Source organism: Chelonoidis abingdonii, chromosome 15 (genome assembly GCF_003597395.2).
Source record: "Chelonoidis abingdonii isolate Lonesome George chromosome 15, CheloAbing_2.0, whole genome shotgun sequence".
Lineage (NCBI taxonomy): Eukaryota > Metazoa > Chordata > Testudines > Testudinidae > Chelonoidis > Chelonoidis abingdonii.
The window spans coordinates 47,828,327-47,854,975 of NC_133783.1; the positions used below are offsets into that span (position 1 = coordinate 47,828,327).

Genomic DNA, 26,649 nt, shown 5'->3' on the forward strand with positions numbered 1-26,649 from the left:
GAGAGGAGGAGTACAAGTGTGGAGGAGAATAGACTGTGGCTACATAACTGCTTCTGGGAGGAGCCCGTGGGTACAGAGGGACCAACTTTCTATGCAAATTCCTCCATACAGTGAAGCCTTGGGCTTTGTGGCGTTTCTGATTCTCATGCTCCATGTCTCACAAGGACAGGAATCTGTCCCACTTGAGGGGGAAATACTGACGTAACTGTGAAGTGAATTTTCAGTGTTCTTTTGAGTTTTATTTTGGGAGGAGGAGATTTCTCTCATAAATATAGAAAAACAATTTGCATATCAAATTTGTTTTAAGAAAACAGCTGCTGAAGTTCTTGTGAATATCCTGGTACAGTAAGGGAACAGAAGGGTGAACTGTGTGATCTTGAGTTTGAAAGCTTCACTCACATGTCACTAGGTGTCCACATTCTACTCAGGAGAGAGCGTGAAATAAGAACTGGAGAGAACCAATTCAATGGAAAAAAATGACTGTAAACTGGAGCAGAGAGTGGGCAGTATGGAAAACAAATATAGAAAGTTTGAAAAAGGAGCAGAGAGGTGCCGGAGAGAGGGGATAAATTAGTCATGTATGCTGTGTATAAGCAACGGATTTATGCCAGCTTAGATTTTGTTCTTGGATCACCTTATCACTATTCAGAACCTCTCAGGTAGAAGAATGTTTTGTTTCTATTTCTCAAATGAATTTCTCTTGGGGAAAATATTGATTCATTTAAGTACAGGGATGAAGTAAATGGTCCTCAGCTTTGAATTAGTTTTGTGAGTCACCCCCCCTCCCCAAAATTGCCTTGAGATCTTCAGAATCTCAGACTCTGAGACATTCACCTGTCCAGAATTAGAATAGTTTGTAGGCAGCTTTTGCTTAACACTCAATAAGAATGTTACAGGATTAACATACAATAAGAAACAGTTGTGTGATGTGCCTCTTTATAATCACATGCAAAGCTGTCCCAATGAAGAGAGGAAGGACCACTGCTGCTTTGGCAGGGACTTTCTTTGTGATTTACTTTTCACAAGTAAAATGTGCTCCATAACTGCATGCCTTTCAATTTTATGAAACAGGTTGCTGGGAGAATCTGATAATTAAACATTTTCTTAACTTAATTTCTGTGGATAAAAGGGGCCTTCACTGACTTTTGTTGGCAATTCTCTCCTTTCCCTTTTTCTTTTTCCTCCTTCCTTCCACTTTTGCAGAGCCACCAACCAAATACCAAATCTCTCAGCCAGATGTGTACTCAGCACTTCCAGGCGATCCACTTAATTTACGTTGTCAGTTGAAAGATGGCATCATTTGGACTAAAGATGGGGTCCAGTTGGGGCCTAATAATAGAACAGTGATTAGTGGGGAATACTTGCAAATTAAAGATGCTGCACCCAGAGATTCGGGCCTCTATGCTTGCACTGCTGTTAGGACTACAGAAAGTGATACTCTATACTTCATTGTAAATATTACAGGTGAGTGAGCTGAACACAGATCTTTCATGTAGTAGCAATTTTCAGTATTAAAAGTGCTATATGAAACTACATTCTGTTCTAATTTGAAGAAGTCAAATGAGACATAGAGTAGGATAGACAGAATAGCCTTTCATATAGTGAAGTTTTTCTAATATTTTCCCCTTGAGCCAGATCCTGAAAAGGTGTAAATTGGCATAATACTTTATTTACTTCAATGGACCTATGCTGATTTACATCAGCTGAAGATGTGACCCTTTGCTTTATGTGTAAATTACTGGATTAGATTATACAGAGTGACCACAATGATAAAACTGGCTGTGTAATGTATTTAAATGATATGATTTTATATGAGAAGTATAAGCATATCCTAGAACCAGCCACGCAGTTCTGCATATTGCTGTGTTACCTGCATCCTATAATCTGTCTAGTGACAAATCATTCCTGAGACAATTAGAGATTTTAAGAAGAAAAGAATCATAATTGGAAAGAAATAGATTTTCTGTAATTAGCAGCCTTGCTTTGAAATCTTTACAGCAATTTCAGGATTATTACCCAGTTTTAATAGGTTTTGCAAGAATAATACATATTTTATGATTGGGTTTGCTGCTCATTTAACTTCGGCACATTTAAAGAAAATCTAATCCAGATGTACCTTGTTTAGGTGTTCTAAAGTGTAGGAGATTGTGTGTGCTACAAAACGCATCGTATAAAAGATATGATCATCTTTAATATGCAGATACTCTTTCATCTGGAGATGATGAAGATGACAATGATGGCTCAGAGGATTTTGTGAATGACAACAACCATATGAGTAAGTAAGAGCTGACTGCTGAAGGTGACTGGCAGGATCCATGTGGAAAGTAGTTGCTTTCTAACCTTTTGCACTGTCAACTACTTGGCTTCTTGGCTCTTAAATGCATGTGATATCAAATAGCAATAACTTTTCCCAACTGTTTTCTCTGTATAACATATTTCATGACTCTGGAACATGAAAATAAACTAACATTGTTGCATACCCAGTTTGTTTTACTGGTCTGTTCTTTCTATCTTAGCTTATCATTAACTTTTTTGTAGTTTTCCTTCTTCCTAAATTAAAGTTAACCATTTTTGTGTTATGGAGTCCAATTTATAAACTATCATCCCCTTTCACATTCTGCTCTTGTGTCTGATTTGAAGTTTAAAGAAAAATAATCTATTTGAGAATGAGTTAATTAAAAGGTGGTTTGGAACTATTTTTAACTGAACTTTAATGGACCAAATCCTGCAGCCTTTACTCAGGCAGAAGTTCTACTGGAAATAATTAATGGACTTGGAGACAATAGGATTTATTCCTGGAGTGAGGACTGCAGGATTTGATCCCATGGAAAGCACTTTCTCTAATTAGTCCAACTAAACTTGAACATTTGTGCTGCTCAGTTAATGTGAAAGTGGGTTAAGAGAATCTGAAACGTATGTGGACATTAAACTTCCTTCCCTTTTGGTCATTTAGAGAGTTATTAATATGGCCTAAATGGATCAATCACTAGGAGCAAAAATATATTCATATTGATATCTTATGTGGTTTCACGGAATTATTATCAAAGCCTTGTGGATTACTGGTAGTGTGCCATTGTGCACACTTTTGTAGTATCACTGACTTAAAGAACATATACTGTTACATTTCACATTAACTTACTTAAAGATCATGCATTAGAGGTGTCATATTGTTCCAGTATGTAGCTGTCAAGCAGTACATTCATTCTTCAGGCTGCTTTGTAATTAGCTCTCCTTTGGCATATAATACGCTGTGAAATGTTAGATGCTATTTAAATTATATAATTTCTTAGCTGACTGTTTGGCCCTGCCATCTGTCAGTGCGATTAACCCAGTCTGATTCACAGGTGCATCTTAAAGTGGCCAAGATTAAGCAGCTCTAGGCTGCATTGACAAAGGAATGTGGTGGCAAGGATAACTGACAAGTTTGGAAAAGAGACATTTCCTTTAAAAACAGAGTTTCATAGTCAAAGCTGGTGAATATAGCAAAGGCACGAGAGCATAATTCCATGTTGCGTGTTTTAGGGAACGTCCATATTTAAACTACCATCTTCAAGTTTGTTTTACACTTGCTGAAAAGATTTTTGTGGCATTTTTTAACAAGTTTGTCAATACAGTGGAGCTTCTGAACCACACTAATAACTGTGGGAGAGACATTTGATGGAATGAATTTTGTGAGTGACTAAAGTGAGCAAAGAGGCGAAGTCCAGACTGCTGCCTCACAAAAGTGCTTTGTTTGCTTATTTAACAAGTTTAATTTACTACTATTATTTATATGTTCTGTAGTGTATTTTGCCACAGTAGTGACATTCTTGTAATATGAGTCTTCATTGTAGGCCACTGCTAACTCTGCTGAGAAGAGGGAGAAAGACCAATGGTTTTAGGATGTCCAGATTAGCAAGGTTCATTTGCATTCTTGCTGCTCAAAATGACACTGATGATGTAACCTTAGACTTTGCATATTAAAAACTCATTTTGTGTAGCAAAATAAAAGTTTGTTTAATTTTTAGGCGTAAACACAAAGAAACAGAATCTGTGATAAGAAAGACAATTGTTAGAGTTCTCTTTAATAAGGCTTTCACAAACTGCTCTGCCGGCCTGCAAATGGAAGCCCTAGAAAGACACTTTTCCTAGGTTGTCATCTTGGTTCTTGCAAGGGTGGGGAAGGAAATGGCTGCAGCGCCTTCTCAGGAAACCAAATCTTGGCATTCTCAATCCTGGATGCTTAGAAATAAAGCAAACATTTTATGTGATTTTATTCACTACTTTCAAAAAATGTCTTTTAAAATACTATTTATACGTTTCTTTGGTTACAAATATATTTTGTATGGCTGAAGTTTTCAAATGAAGGCACCTAAATCTGTAGATAAATGCAGTCTTATTTCAAAGGTGCCAAGAACACACAACTTTCCTTGCTGTTCATGGGTGCTGCAAGTGCTCAGCAGCTTTGAAACCAGGCTGCTTTTATGTGGATGACTAAACATGGATTTAGGAGCATAAATGTAGGCAACTAAGTTTGATCATTTTGGCCTATGTGCATTTTTTTAAGTGAAGGGCATGCACAGCATATATCATTCTGTGTTTGGTATCCTTACATGTTGACAGATATTTGAACTGTCAGAAAACAGTGGGGTAGATTTGTCCCAGACAGTCTCCTGAATGGGTTTCTATTGCTTCCAGCATTTGTTTAAGTGATTAGTGGCGCTGGGCTGAATGTACTAGAAAATAAAATCCTCTCTCCACGGAATAGCTCTGGTGGCAGTTCAAGCTTCCTCATCACTGACCTGACAGTTTGCCTCCATCCTGGTTTTGAGGGCCACCTCTAAGGGCTACAAGGCTATTGGTCACAAATACCGATTCTGGGCCCAGTCTTGCAAGTCATAGAATGCCTCCTACATGGTGCTGAGCATCCTCAGCTTCTCTTGGCCTCAATGGGAGTGCATTGCCACCATTTGCTGCTTGGTCACATCATGTTTAACTCTTTGTGCTCATTGCTGAGAATGCTGACATGAGTATCACTTGGAATGATTTGTGTGATGTGGATGCTTGTCCACGAATGACTGGACTGAGGCCCCCAACTGTCATTTCACATGGGCCACTGAACGACCATCAGGCAGGTCACTTCTAACTTGGACTGAATTCTACTATATGAAAGGCATCATATCCCAACTTAGTCCTGTGAATATCCAGTTCCTCCCTCTCCATCTCCTTTTAAACCATTTCCTTTCAGTTAAATAGTAATATATTGGCATTATGAGCGTTTGTTTTAAAACAACCTGTATTTAAACCTGAAATCTTCCTTTTGAAACTCGAAGAATATCCAGAAGCATAAGCCATATAGTTATAAGCTATGTCTGTCTATAGGGTGATAAGTGATAAAAAGGTGCAAACAATCAAACTGCAGAGAATAGAAACCCTCTCAAGGGAGCAGCAAAAATTGGATGTCTAGTAGAACTGGTCTTTAAGTAAAGGTCAAATTCAATTGCGCTGGAAACCTTCGGGATACTTTGAGGTGGTCACTTAAAGCAGGGTGTTGCCTGCTGGAGGTAGTTATTAGTTAAGCTTCAGTGCAGTTGATGTCTTTTATATTTGTGTTTATTGGATACTTTTTGTAGGACTTTGCAAATCCTGAAGCAAAAGGGTCCTCTGCATTGTCTAATTTCAAGTTTGCATGTATGGGATTTGCCTGATTAGCTTTAATATGTCTGTAGTCAAGGGCAGAGCAGGTCAGCAGAATATTTTCTTAGCTAACGTGACTTCTAAAAGTAATCAATAATTCTCACCAGTTCATCTGTGAACTTTAAACTGATGTACTGTAACTACCTGTATACATTTAAGTGTCTAGTTAGCAAAGTTCATATGTGATCAGTATAGCTCATAAAAAGATCCTGCGGAAGTATTAACATGTATTGAGTCTTGGTTTTAGTAGATCTGTGCAGAAGTGCGGACTCACCCCTGCAGCGCCTCCCGCTGGTGACTTCCAGGAATTAGCTGATTTCCAGCCCGGAGTACCCTCTGCAGGCCGGTGATCCACTACCGCTTGGCCCCCTGTGTCCCTCTCTGGACTCTGGTGCCCTGTTAGCTGGGATGCTGCCCCATGGCAGTAACCCCTCTCTCTCAGGGTCTCCCCTCCCCAGGAAACCCCCACTCACTATCCCATCCTCACCTCAGTATATAGTTACTGCCATTCATTGTCTAGCCCCCACGCCCTGGGGCAGACTGCAGCATCAGCCTACTCATCACTGGCAAGGTTGAGTTTGGACCTGCTGACTTTGCCTACCCCTGAGCTGCCCTCTGCAACCCCCAGTACCTGTTGGTCTTATGCTAGGCTGCAGCCTGGGGCTTTTCAGGCTGGAGCTCCCCAGCTCCTCTGCCTTTCCCCAGCCCTGCTCTGCTCTGCTCTGCTCAGGTACCCTGTGTCTAGCTCCCTGCAGCCAGGGCCTTCTCCTTCTACAGGTAGAGGAAGACTGCCTGGACCTCTGGCTCACAGCCTTTTATAGGGGCCAGCTGGGCTTGATTGGGGCATGGCCCCAGTTGAGCCTACTTTCCCTCAATCAGCCCAGGCTTCTTGCCCCAGCCACAGCCCTCCCCTGGACTGTTTTAAGCCCTGAAGGGCAGGAGCGGGTAACCACTCTGCCACAATCTGGTAAAAAATATTTTTCCGTAAGCTAGTAAAAAGTACAATTGGTCAGAAGTTAATCTAGAAAGGAAGAAAAGCTGCCTTTTTCTTTGATAATTTTTTCTCCTTAATAAATCAAAACAAAATGAAGATGGATATTACAGGTCTGTAAATGCTTCTGTCTCTTTCTTTTTATTTCTGGTTTAAAAAAAAATTGGCATGTTGCTAAAATATTTCTCAATGATTGTCTAAGGAAATACCATAAAACCCTTTGAAGGATTGATTATTAACACGAAAATATATGTCTTAGTGCAGTAGAAATATACTAATTAACTAGAAATCTAATTGCCCAAACCGGCATTGTTTTTGGGACCCTTCTTCCAGCTAAGGTCTGGATCCTGATTGCCTTGGTTCCACTGTGCTGGGAGGAATATTCTGCAGACAAGCCTCCAAGGAGGACTCAGTCCAGCCCAGTAAATTGTGGAGCAGTTTCCTTCGTGACAATATGGAAGGGAGAGGAGAGTCTGCAATTATGGGGTTCCACTCGGTAGCTGCAAACCTCGTGCGCACACAAACATGCACCCACTCTCTCATGTTGTATGCTTGAGTCAGTGCAGGCCATGGACTTGACTACAGCCCGTGTGTTATCGTTAGGCTTGGCAGAATTTGATTTTTATTTTTGATAATTTCGATGGATCATATTAATGTTTATTTTGAAGCTTTTTCCTTTTTATTGATTTTAAAATTTTCAGTTGCATAAATTATGGGGAGGTTAGACAATAATTATTTAATGACAGTAGATGCTGTGGTTCAAACACTCAAAGCTTTACAACTGTTAAAACACAAATTTTGAACATCACGTCAAAAATACAAATAAATATCCTTAAAACAAACTCTGATAAACTCTCAAGCAGATGCTTATTTTTAAAAGTTGATTATTTTCGATGGAAATATTTTTTCATTGGTTTATGTGTGTGAAATCAATGTTTCCTGACATTTACCAGTAAAAATTGAATCCTTCCAAGTCTAGTTATGGTATTGGCTGTGAAGCTGCTGGGTTGTGCTACACACATGGTAGCAAGGACTGCATGCACTCAGCTCTCTGTAGGTACTCAGATATCTCAGTGAGGAGCCCAGAATAAATAAATGGCCAGGTTGGTAAGTGGATTGCTTGTGAAAATCAAGTTTAATCTGACTTCAGGAATCATGGATTTGGCCCAATGAGCATATCTGTTTGATCACATTGCACTACCTTGTTGAATATGTTTAATGGTGTGGAGAAAATATTCTTTTTATGTATTAGCACTTTAAGGTAATCCTCCCTTTGCTTGATATAGTTTTAATGTAATTCACTTTTTGCTAAATGAAGTAAATTCCTTTAGTCTTACTATTTCAATTTGTTGAAGGAGCCTTTAGTGTATAAGGGTAATACTGTTTTTAGCGGATAATTTTAATGGTGTTTTCCTCTGCATCTTTATTCACTTTGGATTTAGCAATTTCTTGGTCCTGCAGTTTAATTCCAAATACTTACATGTTACCTAATCTTATGTTTCAACTATACGTGCAAATTTACTTTGCTTTTCTAGTTCATTAATTTTAACACTAATTGCTTCTGCAGGCTAAAAAACCCCACTTATCGTATCTAGCATCATTACAAGACTTGCTTTTGGACTGTTTTTCTTTATGGAGGAGAGGTTGTTAAATAAATTATTTCTGTATTTCTGTCCAGATGTATTTTTATTTTGAGGGGGGCAGGTCACAGAATTTCTGAGCTTTTACCAATTGAAAAAGTGCTATAAATATTTGAAGAACGGAAGAGTTTATTTATAGTGGAGTGCTAGACTGTTAATGGAGGAAATGAAGCAGAGCTGTGAGAAGTGGAATTATTTTTCTAGACCCCTTTAGTCCTAAAAATTCCATGCTAATCTGATTGATTTCAGGAAGAAGCCATTGTAAAATAAATTAATATTTCCTACTGTTAAACAGATATTGATCACTTTTTTAAACAGGTAAGGTGGCTTAATTAAAACTGTGTTATGAAACCATTATGCAGTTTAGCCCAAGCGGTACACACACTGCTTGAGACGACTAGATCTAGTGTAATAGGGATGTTAGGGCTATTGAGTTGAACTGACAAAGTGTGTGGGAAACTGGTACTGTGCATGGCTTATATAGACAGTGCTAATAGACCTCCATGAGTCATGGGCATCAGCTATTATCTATTTATCTATGCATGTGTGTGTGTGTGTGTGTGTGTGTATATAATATAAAACATGTAATTTTTTTCCAAACTCTGCATTCACATGGTAAAAACAGACTGGTTTCAATTTTTTTATCACGTTTATGATTTTGGTACATGATATATTAAGGGCCCACTTTTTAGACACCAGAAGCCCTCTTGCACACTCGCACATATCACATTTATTTATGTGTGTGAGCACTGACTGTAACTACAGATGGAAATGAGTATCTGGAGGTCTAAACATCCATTTGAGTGCAGTAATGATAGTCATCCATGTAAATGTAGGCTTGCAGATATGTGAGCATTTTTGTACAACCACACTGGGCTTTTCTATCCGCTGAAGTTTTGGTTTGAAGGATCTTGACAAACTCATGACAGTGAAGAAATCCAAAGGTTGCAACTTTGTCCTTGTATCATCCATTTTTTTAAAATCAAGTAACCTTTAATACAGATGCTGCCAAATTGTGGCTGAATGCTGCGCACTCTTCTTCTCATTCCCCCGCCCCAAAAAAGGCCATGTCCTGATGAGAAAGCAATTTTGCTGACTTGAGTCTGGCTCTCCTCCAAATCCATGCTGAGACCACCACTCTGCAAACCCTACACTGCAGAGTGTTCTTGGACAGGGTCTGCCTCTTGCTGTTGGGTACTTGACTGATTTGGCCACCCGCATCTTCTCAGATAATTCATATTCCTGACATGGGAAGTTCTGTTAACTGAGCTGTGGCCAGTTAAAATACATATGCAAAAATGAATTGAGTCCAAATTTGCCCTTTGGCATGTAATGTCTCCCACTTTTAGATCCTTGTAACTTCTGAGACTTGGTGAAGTAAATTAGAGGTATAGTTCTCTTAACCATAGTGAGTCAGCAGCAGAACTGTGATTAGAAGTCAGAAGCATGTGACCCCCACTCATGTGCTAATTCTAAACAACACTGTCTCCCACAGACATTTCTTGCAAAGCCAAAAACTTCTGGCAGTGGGAAGGGAGCTCAGAACAGTTTGTAGATACTTATTGTTGAATATTTAATTTTTGGAAACAGGAGCGCCCTACTGGACACACACTGACAAAATGGAGAAAAGATTACATGCAGTCCCAGCAGCTAACACTGTCAAATTTCGTTGCCCGGCTATGGGAAACCCAACACCAACCATGCGATGGTTAAAGAATGGAAAAGAATTTAAACAAGAACATCGCATTGGTGGATACAAGGTAAACTCGCATTTTATTATATTGCCATTTCTCATCTGCAGTATGGGTCTGATCCAAAGCCTATTAAAGTCAATAGAAAATCTCTCAAAGGACTTCAGATCAGGCTTTGAATCACAAAAAGTCCTCTAAAGAAAAAGAGTTCATTTTGCCTTTCTTCTGTCTATTTTGGCCATTATTGAGCTTGCAAGCTCGGTTTAAAACTTTTTTTTTTTTTTAACAGATTCAGTCTCAGAGAATATAAATATATTTGAAGATACTTTTGAGGGCTTATTTGGAAAACTAAGAGAAAAATAACTTTGCAGACCATGTTTTTTACAGATCATATCTTAGCAGCCCAAGCTTTCACATCTAGTATCCTGGAATATTCAGCGGCATTGTTAAATACAACAAGCTACATTGGTGATTACAGAGAGTTTAATGAACGAAGGGTCGGAAGTCAAAAGTTATTATTTTCTGTGGAGTTTATGGTCTGTGAAACTGAAATGGGAAGCAGAGTTTGAGGGAAAGTAACAGCAATTACTTACTTACTTACAAGGCTTTGTTTGAATTTTAAATAGTTTAAGATAAGAAGTTTCAGTCTCAACTAGTAGTTACTGATTAAAAGGGAGGTTTAAGGGGGCCAGGTAGTGCACTGGTATAGTGCACTAACCTTTAACCTCTGGAGCAGGTCAGATCAGAAGTCAGAATTTGGTCAGTGTATCCTAGCCTTTGTTGAACATGAATTTGTTCATACACCGGATTCAGCATGTTTGAGGGGAAGTGTCTGCGCAAGAATCATAATTTCCACCTTGCCCCACAGCTCCAGGCCAGCTCTAATCCAGCATGGCATCTGCCACAGCCATGCTGCCACTGACTTCCTCAGACACTTCTAGAAATCCTGCCACGGCAGCAGAGTTTCCAGACATGCGCAGGAGGCAGTAGTATACATTATGGCAGAATCCTTGTCTCCTCCCACTCCCACCCCCACTAAATCTACATACTGGGACTGCACAGTAGGGTCTTTAACGAATGGGGGGATCATGGCATATGCCTTTAGCTCGCCTCTTCTCCCCCACCTTCAAAAAAAAAAAAAAAAAAAAGAAAGCAAAGAAAAAAGTTGTGATCTGCACACATAAGCAGATGGGAGCATAGAGGAAGCCTTCATTATGGGTGTATTTACAGGTAGACTTATGTAAGGAGTTTACTCATCCTTAGCACAGTCTGTATCCAATTCATGTCAGCATCTCCAGAAAAGCTTCTGAAAATTGCTTTGATAAAGAAATGTCTTCATGGATGCAAATGTCTTGAGCATCTAATTATATTGTTTCATATTTCTTGAGTTGAGAAGTGAATATATTGATTTCGAGTCGTAAAACTTCTGAATTCAGTTTGATTTATGAAATTTAGTGTAGGTAAGCGTGCAGCGTAACAATGCCAAGAAGGAATGTGGCAAACACCTGTTTCACTTTCTTAGGTTTTTTCTTCCTTTTTCCTCTGGATTCATCATTTAAGGTATTTTTTCCTAACAATTGAGAGAGATTAGCTTAGCCTTTTGTCCTGGCATTTCATCCTTCTCCTACTTTGTACCTAGCACTGTAGCGCTTTTTGAGGATCCCAAAGCACTTTCACACACATGAAATAGCTGAGAGAAATTAAGTTACTCGCTCAAGGTGACACACTGAGATAGGGCTCGTCTACATTACCCGCAGGATCGGATATTCTAGACACGAGAAATTGACCGCCGAGCGCTCTCCTCTCGACTCTGGTACTCCACCAGAGTGAGAGGCGTGGGCAGAGTCGACAGGGGAGCATTAGCTGTCAACTCACTGCAGTGAAGACACTGTGGTGAATAGATCTAAGTATGTCGACTTCATCTCTGTTATTCACTGAGGCTACGTCTACACTATGCGCCGTTTCGGCGCGTTAAAATCGATTGCTCGGGGTTCGAAATATCGCGTCTGGTCTAGACAGGATATATCGAACCCAGAGTGCGCTTAGATCGATTCTGGAGCTCCATCAAAACAAACGGAGTTCCGGATTCGACATGGCGAGCCGTGCACATCGATCCCGCGCGGTGAAGACGGGTGAGTAAATCGATTTTAGATATTTGATTTCAGCTACGCTATTCTCGTAGCTGAAATTGCGTATCTAAAATCGATTTTCGCGCGTAGTTTAGACGGGGCCTTAGCTGAAGTTGCGTAACTTAGATCGATTCCTGCCCCCCCGCCCCATGTAGACCAGACTTTAGAGGCAGAGCCCAGACTAGACAACAAGAGCCCAGATGCCCAGCTCCCTGCTCTAACCACGATGCACTTCTTCCCTACTCAGATTGATGTAATCTTATTACTGCTTTACAGGCTAAAAGATTAAGGTGCTTTGTCTTGAAATGTCCTGCTGTAGCAAGCACGCATATTGCCTCATGTGCTGTTGAGTCAGATCATCCCTATTGCAAAAATTTGTTTCCCAGGGCTAAGGAAGTCAGATTCTAGGCTCCTCTTTTTCTTTTCTACCCAGATACCCGTAGAAGGTATCAGTTTTTCCAGTATTTGCATTTCCACAGAGTTAAGTCCCAGAAAATTTCCCTAAACAAACATTATTTCTTCAAGAGTTTTCAATCTGATTTGCTTACTCCATAAATTACTGTTCCTTATTAGTGTGCACTTGGCAACACCTTCTGTCTTTCATAGTACCATAGTGTGTTAATGAATTGGCTGCAATTCGGTCGTTTACACCTTTCTTAGAGTTTTTAGAAACTGAAGCCAACTAAGAAACAATTAATCCTGTCTTGGAGCATAACAGTAGCCGTTTTTTAGTACTAACATTGCCATTGTTTGAAAACTTTGCACCATGTGAGGGGGGGAACATAGATATCTAGCCTAAAAGTATTAAGTGGGGTTAATTAAATTTTGATCATGTGTATAAAAATATTTGTAAAAAATGCGTATATACCACCCACCCACACAAATCACAAACACGTATTTTTGAAGCTGATGTAAGACAAAATAAAGCATATTCCTATAAGCTTAAATCATAAAATACCCTACCCATTTTAAGATTAACAGATGGAAAAAGAGGGCGGTATTATGATTTCTTATAAAAAGCATATATCAAATAAATGCCTCCAGATCATTTCATATTCATCATTGTCCTTCAGTAAGCAGTCTTCCTACTTGCCATAATTATCTTTAGCCTAGATTATGACAGTGGTCCTAGTAAACAGAGTAAATTGTGCTCCAAGATTGTGTTACAGAATGAAGCCAAAGCAGATTTTTGGGAAGTATTACACATTTATTCAAAATAATTCCTCGAATCAGAAAAACTTTGTGCTCTACCAACAAATAAGGCTTGGTATGCACTTTGCAACTTCAGTATGAATAATTAAGTAGGACAGGAAGACATTTAAGACGTGACTTTTTTTTTATATATATATCCATTGCTCCATATTCAACCAGGCATGGCAGCATCTTATGCTGACATTAGTAAATTGGATTGTATGTAAAGTCTTTCTGGGGCTAAAGTACGTAAAAGCTTTTTGCTGTAGAATTTCATATGCCAAGGTATCCAGAAAGATTTAACTGATCTAGAATGGTTAGAAGAGAACTTCCGCATCCACCATTGCTACTTGACGTGACAGTCTGTGCTTTTTTGCTTCTGGCAGAGCCAATAATCTACACAGATATAAAGAGCAGACAAGAGGAAGGAAAATGTAAAATTGTTTACTGATCCTCCATTCCTCCCCACATGCTTTTTTCCTCCCCTCTTGAACTAAGGAAACTATTCTCTTTTCTTTTTGTTCTTGTTATCGCATCAGATAGCAGTACCTAGTACTTTGTTCATTTGAGGTGTGTGGTGAGTCAATTTTCACTCAAGCCTGATAGCAGAATGGGTATCTGTGTGAAGGGAGGTAGGCTTCAGAAGGGAATTCCTCCACAGTGAGTAACTTTGCTTTTTAACACCTGGAAATATAACCTTTTATGGTTTTCATGATATTCGCAGAGTTCATATATCAAAGAAAAATGGCCCCTTACTTTTCCAAGCCTTTTTGATGCCCTCTGCCCCTCTGAAATGACTGTGGTATTTGCTAGGTCATTTGAAGAGATTTTGTAATTTCTCAGTGTGTACTTTAAAAAGAAAATATACTCTGTGTGAGATCACAAGACCCTTTACTTTTCTGTACACCACCCAGAAAGCAAATTTACTTCTATCTGTTGTTACTGTTTAAGTATTAACAGGTGTTTGTTTCCACATCTGCGTTTTGATAAACTACATCACCACAGCCCTTTTCACACATTTAAGTTAAGCTTGGGTAAATATAGGATAAACAAATAGTTTTAAAAATGTAAGAACTGAAAGAGTATATAGTTTTTGCATGTACCTTTTTGCATTAGCTCTGTGGAACTGATATCAGTAGTAGAGAAATTGTAAAATACTTTCATGCTATACTATTGACGCATGACTCGTTGATCGGTTTCTGATACAGAGCCATGCTAGTTTCAGGGGTTTGGTTCAGACTCCCCTTTAATATTTACATTGTATTTTATTTTTAATCTGTGTATCTGAAACCCCACAAATTTTGGAAGGGTTTAGAATCCCAGTCCAAAACCTAAGTTGCTGACTGGACATCATCTTTATAATGGGGGCAAACCAAATCTCCAGATCTGAGCACTGGGGAGGGGTAAAGTGCTTTGAAATCTGGATCTGAATTTTGTGGCTTTGGTACTAGTCTGAATTCACATCCTGTATGAGGAGGTAAAGAAACACAATATGTTTCAGCAATTTAGCTGATCCTTGGAACTCATTGAGGGGCTAAAAAAATTTTATGCTAATAAATCATCTCAGTTATGTGTCAGCTCTAGTCATGGAAGGGGTTGTTATTAGAACTTGACAAAAACCTATTGAGGGAGCAAGTTTACTCTAAAAAAAAATTTAAACAACATTTGCCTGTTTTCGCAGTCTGGCAAGCATAGTGCAAGTGTAATGAAGAATATAGGGCTTGTCTTTGTGAACAATTCAATTGTGTAGTCACCACTACTGTCTTTTCTCTCCTCTATTTAGTTTCTCTGACCAGTACTTTCAGGGGAAGATAAGCAACTTAAATGATGCTTTCATTTTTTTAGGGCTCAGTGCTCGTTTTTTTACCTCTCTGTTTCCCTCCAACACACAGCTATCTGCTCTCATTTTCACCATGTTACAGCAAACATCATCTTAATGTTAAACATTTCTCTCAATTTTGTTTTTCAGTGGAAAATTGGATTTTTGACTAACCATTTTTTTTCTGTAAAATGACTGCATTTTGCAGATGATTTTGACTTTTTTGTTCAATAAACTAAATACCCCCAAACTGAAAAGCTTGTGATTCAGAAATGCTGCCGCAGTGCCTCATGGGAGTTGTAGTTCAGTTGGCTCATGCCTCCTATTTAATTTATGGGCTGGATTCATCAGCCAGACTACATCCCTTATGATGCACCATGGCTAGGACCTCCCATGAGGCACCTTAGCAGCATGGCTGAATAGAAGTTTTTTATTTTAATATTTTTTGCTGAAAACTCAATATTGTCTGTGTATATATGAGGGGGTGTGGGGGGGCTCATTTTCTGACTAGCTCTACTTAATATTACTTTTGATTCTATCAGCATTGAAGCAATTTAGATTCCCTGTTAGCGTAAAGGTGAATTTGTATGGTTTTGATATGGTGCCTTGTGAGATTCTATTTAAAAAAATTGAACTGGCTGTAATAGGACTAGGACATGAATCAAAAACTTGCTGACAGACTAAGCAAAAATAGTACTTCACTGATTTGGTTAGAGTGCTATTGGGAGTCATGCAAGGGTCACTGTTGGATCCTATTTTCATTAATGGTATTGTAGAGAAAATAGAAAAAAATTGATGTTAAGGTAAGGGGAGCTGTAAACACTTGAGCACAGAAAGAAAGTAAATGCAACCTGGAAAAATGCAAGGTGGTGTATGTGGGAGGAAAATACTGCAAAGCATGGCTATAAAATGAATAGGTGATGCTTGGAAAGCAAAAATACCAAGATAAAACTAAACTGAGTGATGGATCATAAATTATAGACATGGCTCGCAGTGAGATCTGGTTGCAAAACAATACAGGCCAGGATGTGATAATCCTTCTGTATACAGCTGCAATTCCAGAGTGTTTGTTTGGAATATTGGGGTACCCCAGGTCAAGAAAAGGCCTTGATAAATTGGATAAAGTGAAGGACAGTAAAGCTGGTATGCTGAAATAACTTGAAGGGACTCAACCTTAAAGAGAGCTTTATGTTGGCATCACTAGAAATAGTAGGGTGATAATGGACAAGGAAATATTGAGGGTGGACAGTGTAAAAAAAAAAAAAAAAAGGGGGTTCCCTAGCTAAAGATTAATAAACGGTGTCTGGAATGTTTTTTCCAAAGAGAGTTACTGAATCTTTGTCACTGGAGTTATTCATATTCAGTGGTACAATTCACCCCTGTGAAGGCCAGCACAAGGCTTGTGTCCTACATAAGACCCACATAGGCCCGATTTTAAGTGGAAATTAAGTGCTGTTTAGATCTTGACCTGGCCTCCTCCACAGGAGCCGGTTTCATTCCCTGGTCGCCTTAGCTCTCAGGTTAAGACAGGTTTCCTAAGAGTGTGTCAGATTTTCTCACCTTCTGGTGTAACAGTATACAGCACTCAGTAACAAAGTGGGACCACCTCAGAATCATGGCTGACCTGTTAGATTCTAGGGATGATTATAGTTAACCATTCAGGTCAGTAATCTTCATCAAGAGAAATGTCCATCAATGCAGGAGAATAGCTTTCCCCATTCCGTTTACAACATGGAGGTAGTGAGCCAACAAGGTAAATCAAGTTAGCAGCCAAAAATCTGATTCCGTGACAAGATGTCATAAATGCTTTGGGCATCTACAGCAACTGATTAGTTTAACTTAAAGAGGCTTGAATTATATGTCTAATCTGGAGATACAATATCTCTCCCCTCTGGGATATGAGAGGATATTTCCACTGTTGCTTTTTTATACTGACATCAGTTACATTCACGTTGTAGCTATAAGCCTGATTTTCCTATCAAAAGTTACATAATTGATGGTATTTTCTTCCCAAATTAGTTATTTGAATAGGTGTTTGTTTTGTGGACCCACACTCTGTTTGTCCCGTTTTGATATCATCTAGGCTAAAAATTCTTGGTCTATTCTGGGAAATAATCCTAAAAATATAACTTGGAAAGGCAAAAAGCAACGTTTCATATTTCTTCCTCCCAATAGAGGCCATAAAGCAGTAAAGCATCCAAGATAAATGGCAATTGCCAACATTATTTATTGGCAATACGACAATAATATTCTTCCGACCCCAAAAACGTAATGTGCAAACTGCTAAGCAGCATAAAAATAGAATATAATATTTATTATAAACTCTTGATACGATGAAAAATTTGTGAAATACTTAAGAGAACGTTATTCATATAGAACAAATTAACAATTTTGCATAGAGCCAGCACAGAACCTATAGCAAAGTAACTGTTGTAGGTGTAGCAGCGTGTCTGCAAAGGTTTGAATTTCACTTGTAGGGGCAGATACTGACCAGGCTTCATTGCCCATGGTAGTAGGCTCCAAATACTTTTCCACTGCACTGGCAGATTAAACCAGCAGAGAACCAATGCGTGGGCACTCCATGTTCCCTGAACCCTGTGGAGCAGAGCTCCAAGGTAGTTCTGTGCACAGCACAGGTTGTAGGGGAAATCTGGGCAGGCCCTGCATGTGATCACTATATCTATCCGTTTTACGAATCCAGAGACCTCAATCCCCACCTGTTTGGGAGCAGCAACAACTGTCCAGATGCATGTCGGTCATTGTAAGCAAGGGCTGAAGATTCTGGTCCCATACTCTGTGGCGTTTCTGAGTGGTTTGGTTAGTGTCCAGGCCATTCACATAGACTTGGACTTTCTTCCAGGATTTGGCCTTTTTAAAGCACATAACCAAACTGACTATTTCCTGGTAGGTAATAAGTAGCTGTGAAGGTACAAGGCAAGACAAAGAGTCCTTGACTGAGCTGATAGTTCACTTATATAAAATGCCTGAACCCTGGAGGCCATTGGTGCTGTCACCAACTTGAAAGAGCAGAAAGATATAAAGAAAACAAAATACCTTTTCATGTGCTTTAAAGGGCAAAGCTAAACTGTATGGCACCATAGGTACAGTATTGACAACACTAATCTCTTCCTGACAGATGAAGACCAGTATAATAACCAAAAGGAAAGTAGGATTTCATACCTACATATTTTCACTTGAGTCCTTACTAAGCTTCTTTTCTGCTGTATAGTATCTGACAGTATCGCTGTAACCCCTAAAAGTTATTCTAGAACACAAAATTCTGGAAGGGAGAATTCACTGTTTTCCATTTTCCATTTTGCATGATTAAAATTACTCAAATTCATGTTTACAGCACTTGACTTTTGTAAGCATGGCAGGTGAGGCAGGTGGAGATTGTTGGGGGTCCTGGGTAGTGAAGGGCAGACCTCGGATATAATTTTCATGATATATTTATAGTTCATAGAATTGAACAGAAATGTAATCACTCAATCTAAAAGTTAGAAAGTTTTTGAGTTTATCTAACTATGTGGTAATTTCACAATACCACTTTGAGGAGTTTTTTTAATTCCGGCTTAATTTCCTTTTTTACCTTCCAAAAGTTGTTATTGTAACATTCAGATGGATTTATATTTTATATCAGACAGGAATTTTTAGAACTGTTTTCTTGAAAAGATTCTCTGTTGATATAAATTAGATTCCTAGAATAATAGATCTGCTTGAGTATGAATGTTGCACTTTGTTTTTTTGTTTTGCTCTATAACAACTCTGTATATGTAATGCTATGATCAGTGGGCTATAGAGCCTTTGATATCACTGGAAAAGTGAGACAGCCAATACCATCAGATAACTGTTGGAGGCAGATGTGAAACGTCTTGGTAATCTAAATTCAGTTTCTAGTGGACCGGTGTCTACGTCATAAAACCATAATCTGAACTGGTACTAATTGTGGCACCCTTGTTGTCAGTTGAAATAGAATGACTGAGGACTGAATGTGCATTGAAGACTATTTTTCCAACTTAAGGGTGAAGTATCTTGGTAAAGGAGGATGTGGCAGCATTCACTGCTATTGCCTATGCTGAAGCTGCTCTGTGCATAAATAAAGGATTTTGGTCTCCAGAAATGTCAATCCAGTGCTGCTGTGGCTTTTTAAAACATTTGTGTAATGGAAACAAATATCTTCCTTTTATGTAGGAAAGACAAGTACAAAATTGTGCTATCAACTTTTTAAAACACTCTTATTGAAATCCTATCAGGTACGAAACCAGCACTGGAGTCTCATTATGGAGAGTGTAGTCCCATCTGACAAAGGAAATTATACTTGTATAGTGGAAAATGAATATGGATCCATCAATCACACATATCACCTAGATGTTGTCGGTGAGTAAAATTCTGTCAGCTACAAGAATTTTTTTAAAATAATGGCTTAATTTTATTTCTTTATTTAAAACTAAATGTAATGGATATTTTTAAATTAATTTTAAGGATGGTTTTAGGTTTGGATATAAGAATGTAACTTCTGTTCTTTGAGGCTATTTCTACTACCTAGCAACTACAGCAAAACCTCACTGATCACACACCTTATACACAAATTCTCTCTCTCACACACTTACACTCACACAACAGTTTCCTTGCATCTCAGCAAAGATGTGGTACCCAAGTGTATGAGGTCTTATATTATGAATTTATTATTGTTATACAATATGCTACAGTACACTTACAAGTGCATTCTGAAGTGTAAATAATTCAAATCTCACTGCATTTGTCAGAATTGTCACATGGTTCTCTGAACTACTGTAATTATATCTGAAAAAAAATCTTCCTGTAAAGGGTCAGATCCTAATCTCCGTTACACCTGTGTAACTCTAGAGTGTTGGCCCTGAAGTCAGTACAATTAATCTGGATTTACACTTGTGTAATGAAATCAGAATTTGGTCTGTGAAGTGCTGATATCATTTATTGAAACATAAAGGATAAATGTTGTGAAATCATTTAGCTGGTGGAGAATCTTTTTTTTGAGTGCTTTGTTTAATTAGGGCCTAGAATCTCAGGACCCAATTCCGCCACACATACTCATTCTGAGTAGTACATACTTAAGTAAGTAGTGGTACTCAGCATGACTATGGTGATAGAGCTGGGTCCTTAGTTTCTAACCTATGTGAAAGTAGCTCATGCTCACACCAGATGGTGAAAATGATGTGGCCGTCTGAAGTTTAGTGAATGAAACCACTGATCATTCAGCTCTGAAAAGTAAATTTGGGCAATTGCAGGCCAGTTCTGACTAGAGACAGGTGGTCCGTTCCATCTCCTGTTAAATCAACAGGAGTCTTAGCATTGACTTTGGATAGGGATCAGACCAGCAGTGACCCATTTTTGTCATTTCTATATTCATTCATTGTATTTATACAAATAATAGTGCACCCATCACATTTTCTCTGGTTACCTGTAAGTGAATTAATAAAAAGCAATGCTGCGTTTAGATCACAACTGTCCAAATCTGCAAAAAATTCAACCCTGCATTCAGCTGTGAATACAAATGCTTTCCAAGAATACTTTGAGGGTGAGATTTTCTAAAGCATCCCGGGAGTTTAGGAACATATCCTGTTGACTTGGGGACTTTTGAATTTCCCACCCAGAGAGAACAGAGGAGCTTCACACCTCTTCAACAAACTTGGCCTATCTGACCAGTGGAGACAGAGAATGCCCTCAAATGAAGATGTCCTTCTCCCAGACATTTAAATTTAAAAAATAAGTTAATCTGAGCTGTTTAGCAGATCACTGCTGTAGCTTTGGTTCATGAAGGGAGATGCAGTTTCTTATGGAGCTAAGACCCAAACAAATGTCGGGCCTTTTACAGCACTAGCAACACTTCGTAGTCTGCATAGAGAGCACATTCATACAGTTGAGGTGAGCTAACTTAGGGACAAAGCCATTTTTGTTTGAACACTTGTTTAAACAAAGTTTACTGAGGGTGCAGCACCAACGGCTGCCAGGAATTGTAGTAAATTGTATTACACATGGCTCCATCCTTTGCAGACCAGCTGGTGGAAGGGTGCAGTCGAACCACATTAGCTCACCAGGGAATGCTAGCAAAGTAAGAACAGAGTGGTACTGATTTCTGTAGTGATTTTCTTTTCCCTTCAAGTCCTGGCTTTGTTCCACTTTGCTTGAGGTCACAAAATGTTTGTAGCAAGTCAAGGGGGGGGAAAAAAGACCCTTTTAAAATGCCTGGAATTTTCTTAGCTGAAGTGAAACTGATTAAAAGGCGCCAAAACTGGCCAGTTTCACATTGACTGTGAACCCTTTCACCCAGTTCTCTAGCAAACGTGTTCACCATGGATAATGCTGTCACTTGAGTAAATATTTGCCAGAAACCCCTTACCTCTTCTCCCTTTAAGCCTTTTCTGAATGTCATGCATTCAGGAATATTACGCAGAAGTTTATTTTTCCTGGCAGTAAATCACAGTGGCCTGCATGAATGAATGGAATGGTAACAAGAATTATGTCATTTATATAAATGTCTGTTCCTTTCCTATAGAGAAGCAGAAAAGTAAATAATGAAGCCAAGATTTCAAAAAGTGATTAGTGATTTTTTGGTGCCTCCATGTTTAGGTATTCACTTGAGACACCTCATTTCAGATGATGGGGGCTCAGCACTTTCTGAACACCAGGCCCCTTTCATGTGACTCAGATTGGACACCCAAAATCAGTAGTTACTTTTGAAAGTGGCAGTTCATGTTTTTTGGAAGCTAGACAGTTTAGCATTTAAAGTGTGCATAATCATCTGTGTGTGTGTGTGTGTGTGTGTGTGAAATGTTTTTTGGGGGATGTATGTAACTGCCACATTTCTAGTTTGACATGAAGTACTATATGTGCATGTACAGACAGACGTTTGATTCAATGTCTGCTGAAGCTGCTATGAGTCTTTGAATTGATTAGGACATTGGATTAGGACCCTTGGTTGAATGCATGTGGATGGGATTGTTGGAAGGGGGTCAGGCAAATTTCTGTGGCTGCTGAGGTATGAAAGCCACCGCTGAGTGTGGTGGTTGGGCAGGAGGCAGAGTGGAGGACTGAATTAAGCCAAGCATAGAAGGAGACCTCTGTCAGCCCTTCTCTATTGTATTGGTGTATTTCTACGGAAGTTTGGTTTGTTCTATTCTGCTCTATACATTTTCAGCTCTCATAGGGTTAAGGAGGGTTGTGGATATGTGTTGAGAATCAGTCATACTCCTTGGTATGTTTAGCCATTGGTGATCACCTCTCACAAACTTCAGACCATAATTTTCAGCCAAGTTGTAAGCTCAGAATGTTTGAAAACTGTCAGCTGAAACTCTTTTGAAATAGATTTTCCTAATGGTTGAACTGGTTCCAACGTTGATTTTTGGTGTAAGTCATAAGGAATAGTATTAAACATGGCACTCTATTGTAATAAAAGGAGCAGCTGACTATACGGTGTACTGTAGAGAAACCTCTGATTATGTCACACTTTTGGGAGGTATCCCAGCAAAATTCATGCCAAATAATGACACAATGCTAATTGGGAATATCCATTATTACTCGACTCAAATAACTTTTCAAACCCTGAACCCTTTCCACACATAGAAGCCCAGAGCCAGCAGAGCATGAGAGGTTTTCAGTCAAAATGTAGGTGTGAAGTATAGTCATTTTTACTTGTAATTACTTGGAAGAACCTTATAAAATAAGGACTCAGTTGGCTCAGACATTCTCATTCAAATTTACAAACCTGGCACACAGTCAGACTGAATTTCTTACAGCAAGTGGGAATAGAAATAAAAGTAGCAAATTATTAGCCATCCATATATCACAAAAGACTTGGCCATATTTACAGTGATAACTTCTAACTGTACAGTAGAGCTGGTCAGGAAACTATGATGGACAATGTGATTCTTGAAATGTTTTGTTATGCCCCACCTCCACAAATTTTTGACCAGCTCTAATGCAATTCACATCACTGCAGAGGGTCGAGCAAACAGAATAGACACCACATTAGCTTTCACAATGGGACGTAAGTGGTCCCTGGGCTTTGGGTTGGTCTCTTGCCAGTGGGTGAATTTCACCCTGAGAAAATTAGGTTGCAGTATCAGCAGATGATGAGGATTTATTACAGGCCTGACACATTTTTTAAAAGTTCTAGTATAGCTCAGTTGTTTTACACACACACCTTTTCAACCATCCATCTCGCCCTATAAACCGGGAAGTTTGGTTTCTGGAAACCAATCCTCTTTCATCTCTGTGTCTCCCACTCTATTCTCTTCACCAGAGCACCAGGAAAACGTCAGTGAAAGAGTTAGTTGTATTGTCAAAGGGCTATCATCTTTTATGATCTTCAAGCATTAAATAAAACCCTACACGGTACTTAATGTTACCACAGAGGTGGAAGAAGGCATTAACATCATGTAAAAAGTGACTGTGCTTATTTTTGTTGATGGCAACAAAAAGTTGAGTCCTGAGGTTTGATAGTGGACACAAAGCTGTATCTCCGGGACTTCATGGCTTGTGGGAAGGATTCCATGCCCCTAGAGATCTCGCAAAACTCCCTGTATAAATCACTATGTTGAGCCTTATCCAGAGGAGAATAATTATATTCTTATTTATTATGGTAGTGCCTAGAGCCCCAAACAAGATCAAAGACTCACTATGCTAGGCATTGTATGTACAAATAGTAAGAGTTGACAACTGAAATACATAAAGGATGGAAGAAAGGAAGTATTATCATCCCTGTTTTATAGATTGAGAACTGAGGCACAGAGAGAAATTAATTTACCCTAGGTCTCACAGGAAGCCTGTGGGAAGCCAGGAATTGAATCCAGTTCCAAGTCTCCTAGTCCAGTGCCTTCTATTATAAGACCATCCTTCATTCTTGTAAATTTTAGCTCATCAGCTGTTACTAGAGTTCAGGTGAATTACCTTTTTATTCTGCTTTATTTAATTGTAGGTAGAAACTTTTATTTATAGGAAGCTCACAGAACAGATGCCTTCCATGTATAAAGTCATTCAGTCTAAAGGGAGAATGATTGGAAATTACAGTTATCACGTACCAGTTGTATGTAGCAAATTCAGACTATAGAAAGCAACATGGGAACACAGCAGCGCTGGGGCTTTTATATAATTACATTGTCATTATCACCAGGGTACAGCTTGGGTAGCAGTTGCTCTCTTTAAGCATGGAAATAATTTTATAACTAATTGAATTTATATTTTAACAGAAAAAAAGAGAGATTCACTGAACATTCAGGCTGTAGGTTGCAATTTGTCCTATGTAATGTAATTATCTAGGGAACCAAAGATTGGTTAGGTTTCAGTTTAAGTGCTTGACATTACCTCATCTACCGGGTGTTATAAGCAGCTAACAACTGCTCAACATCCTCAAAGAATGTGTAGGAAAACTATGCCATTTACTATAAAATTAATAGAATTTGTCAAAAACACTTTTGTCTTTTTTTAAAGGTACTATTGCAACCTGTTTAGCTGGTTATTAATCAGTTCTAAATTATCCAGTTGGCTCATACTTGTGGTTCAGTTTTTGTTTAATAGAATATAAATATAAATGCAGTTGAGTACCTTTAGCCCTACTCTATTACTGTAATTACTATTTTCAGATGAAAATGGTGGCAGAATAACTTCTCCATGAGGAGCCATTTAAAGGGTTCTGTTAAACACTGTTTTGCTTAAAACCCTTTGCCCTGATCCTGCAAAGACTTATGCATGTGAGTAGTCCCATTGTCTGATGTGTGTAAAGTTACATAGTGAAGTCTTTGCGGGATTAGACCTCATATTTTTTGAAGCAAATTTTCTTAACTATGTTACGTTATTAGACCATCAAAGATTCTAAACAGCCAATCTACTTTTCACTGTTCATGATTGTTTTCTTTTTTGTATTTCTCTTTGGGAATGAGAATGAACTTCACTTTTGTTTATAGTCAGGTTCGCTTTCAGGTTCTAGTGTGCTGTAATGTTGCAAAAAACACTGCAAGGGTTTTTTTTTGTTTGTTTGTTCCTTTTTAAAGAGGCATGTTTCCATTTTGTTGTTTCTAAATTCAGGGAAACCTATCCAATGATCTTAGATTTTGTAAACACCTACTTTTCAGAACCTAAGGGCCTGTATCCCTTCAATTTTTTTTTTTAAATATAGTATTCAGTTTATATGTAGGAGCGATAATGACTTAAATTGTCTAAATTTATAGCTTCCCCTCTGTATCATCCATGTCTGGCAGGAGTTAAATGTATTACAACAAAGGTAAAGGTATTACAACCCAAGCCCAAACTTGCATTTCTGGCAGACATGAATGAAAGTTGTTGACTAGATATTTACATGAGCATGCTTTAGCTTGACATATTCACCTGAATGCATGCAGCCTGGGACATGATGGGACAGAGACTGAAAGAATGAAGGAATACATACTGCCCTCCAGTATTTGGTTAAAATGAGAAGGAAAGAAGGTTTTATTCAGTGTACTCGTAAGCCTGACTGTGGACTTTACACCCAGTGTTGTGCTTTTGGCAACACATGTACAACCCTGAGAAGAAATTACACAGATTGTTCACTGCTTGAGGCTGTGTGCTTCACTGTTGTGAATAAAGACTGTGGTGTGATGGTTCAGCAAAGGGAAAGCGAGTTGATCTTCATCCGTCCCCCCTCAGCTCCTGTTAATAAAGTAAAAATATTCCAAAACTGTAGTTTTATAGCATTGAAGCTTCTGATTTCATTGGAGTAGTCTGGCTAAATGATATTTTATGAACATATATTAGCATCATTACTTCATCCGTTGAGTGAATGCTGAATTTGTCACATTTCAAATCCTTTCTGCTGAGTCTTTTGTGAGATGCCTGGTCTCCCTGTCCCACTTCCTGTTATCTTACCATCTCAAGATAGGTATTTCTTTTTGGTTTGAGGAATGATGAACGGGACATTATTGCAGCTCTTGTGCAGATTATCATCTTTAGTCTTGCCTTTTAGTTCATCCAGCTTCACACTCACAGAACTTCAAGTAGAAGTTTGCAAGAGTTGTCTGAAAATACCAATAAACATGTATCCCTAGATGTGCGTTTGGCACTTGCTGAAGTACATTTGTGTAATCAGTGTCTTTGTGACCCTCCATTCCACAGACTTATCTACATAAGAGGTTTATGAGTTTGCTTCTGTGTCCAGCAATGAGTCTGCTATTAGTGCTTTAATTCAAATCACAGGGCGCTCACTCTTTTAGCTCTGAAGGTCCCAGGATTCAACTCCTTCTTTTGGTCCATGTGCATTTGTTTACACGAGTACATTATTATATTGCAGTTTATCCATGCCTTCATAATTAAAGCTACCAGGAGAAAGAGTTGGTGCTCCATCTTTCGAAGGCAGATAAGTTAAGTACCATGCAGTTTAATGGGTGAGATCTCTTGGATGAGATGTGGAATTCTGTGGGTACTGCAAAGACACTAAAGATATAAAAGAAGAGGTTTTCCTGGCAGCCTTCATGTAAATAGCACTCTGCACTACAGGGAG

General features: G+C 38.8%; 1 protein-coding gene across 8 annotated transcripts in view; it reads left to right on the forward strand.

The window, feature by feature from the left end:
• FGFR2 (fibroblast growth factor receptor 2) overlaps positions 1–26,649 on the forward strand; it is a 142,020-nt gene that overhangs the window by 59,878 nt on the left and 55,493 nt on the right. For 5 of the 8 annotated variants that reach the window (XM_075072502.1, XM_032776714.2, XM_032776716.2 and 2 more), the window contains exons 3-6: positions 1,204–1,464; positions 2,201–2,275; positions 9,898–10,067; positions 19,391–19,514. In XM_075072502.1, coding sequence (XP_074928603.1) covers positions 1,204–1,464; positions 2,201–2,275; positions 9,898–10,067; positions 19,391–19,514 — 630 coding nt within the window. The remainder of the gene's footprint in view (positions 1–1,203; positions 1,465–2,200; positions 2,276–9,897; positions 10,068–19,390; positions 19,515–26,649) is intronic. The other 3 variants (XM_032776719.2, XM_032776717.2, XM_032776718.2) reach the window with 1 other exon arrangement.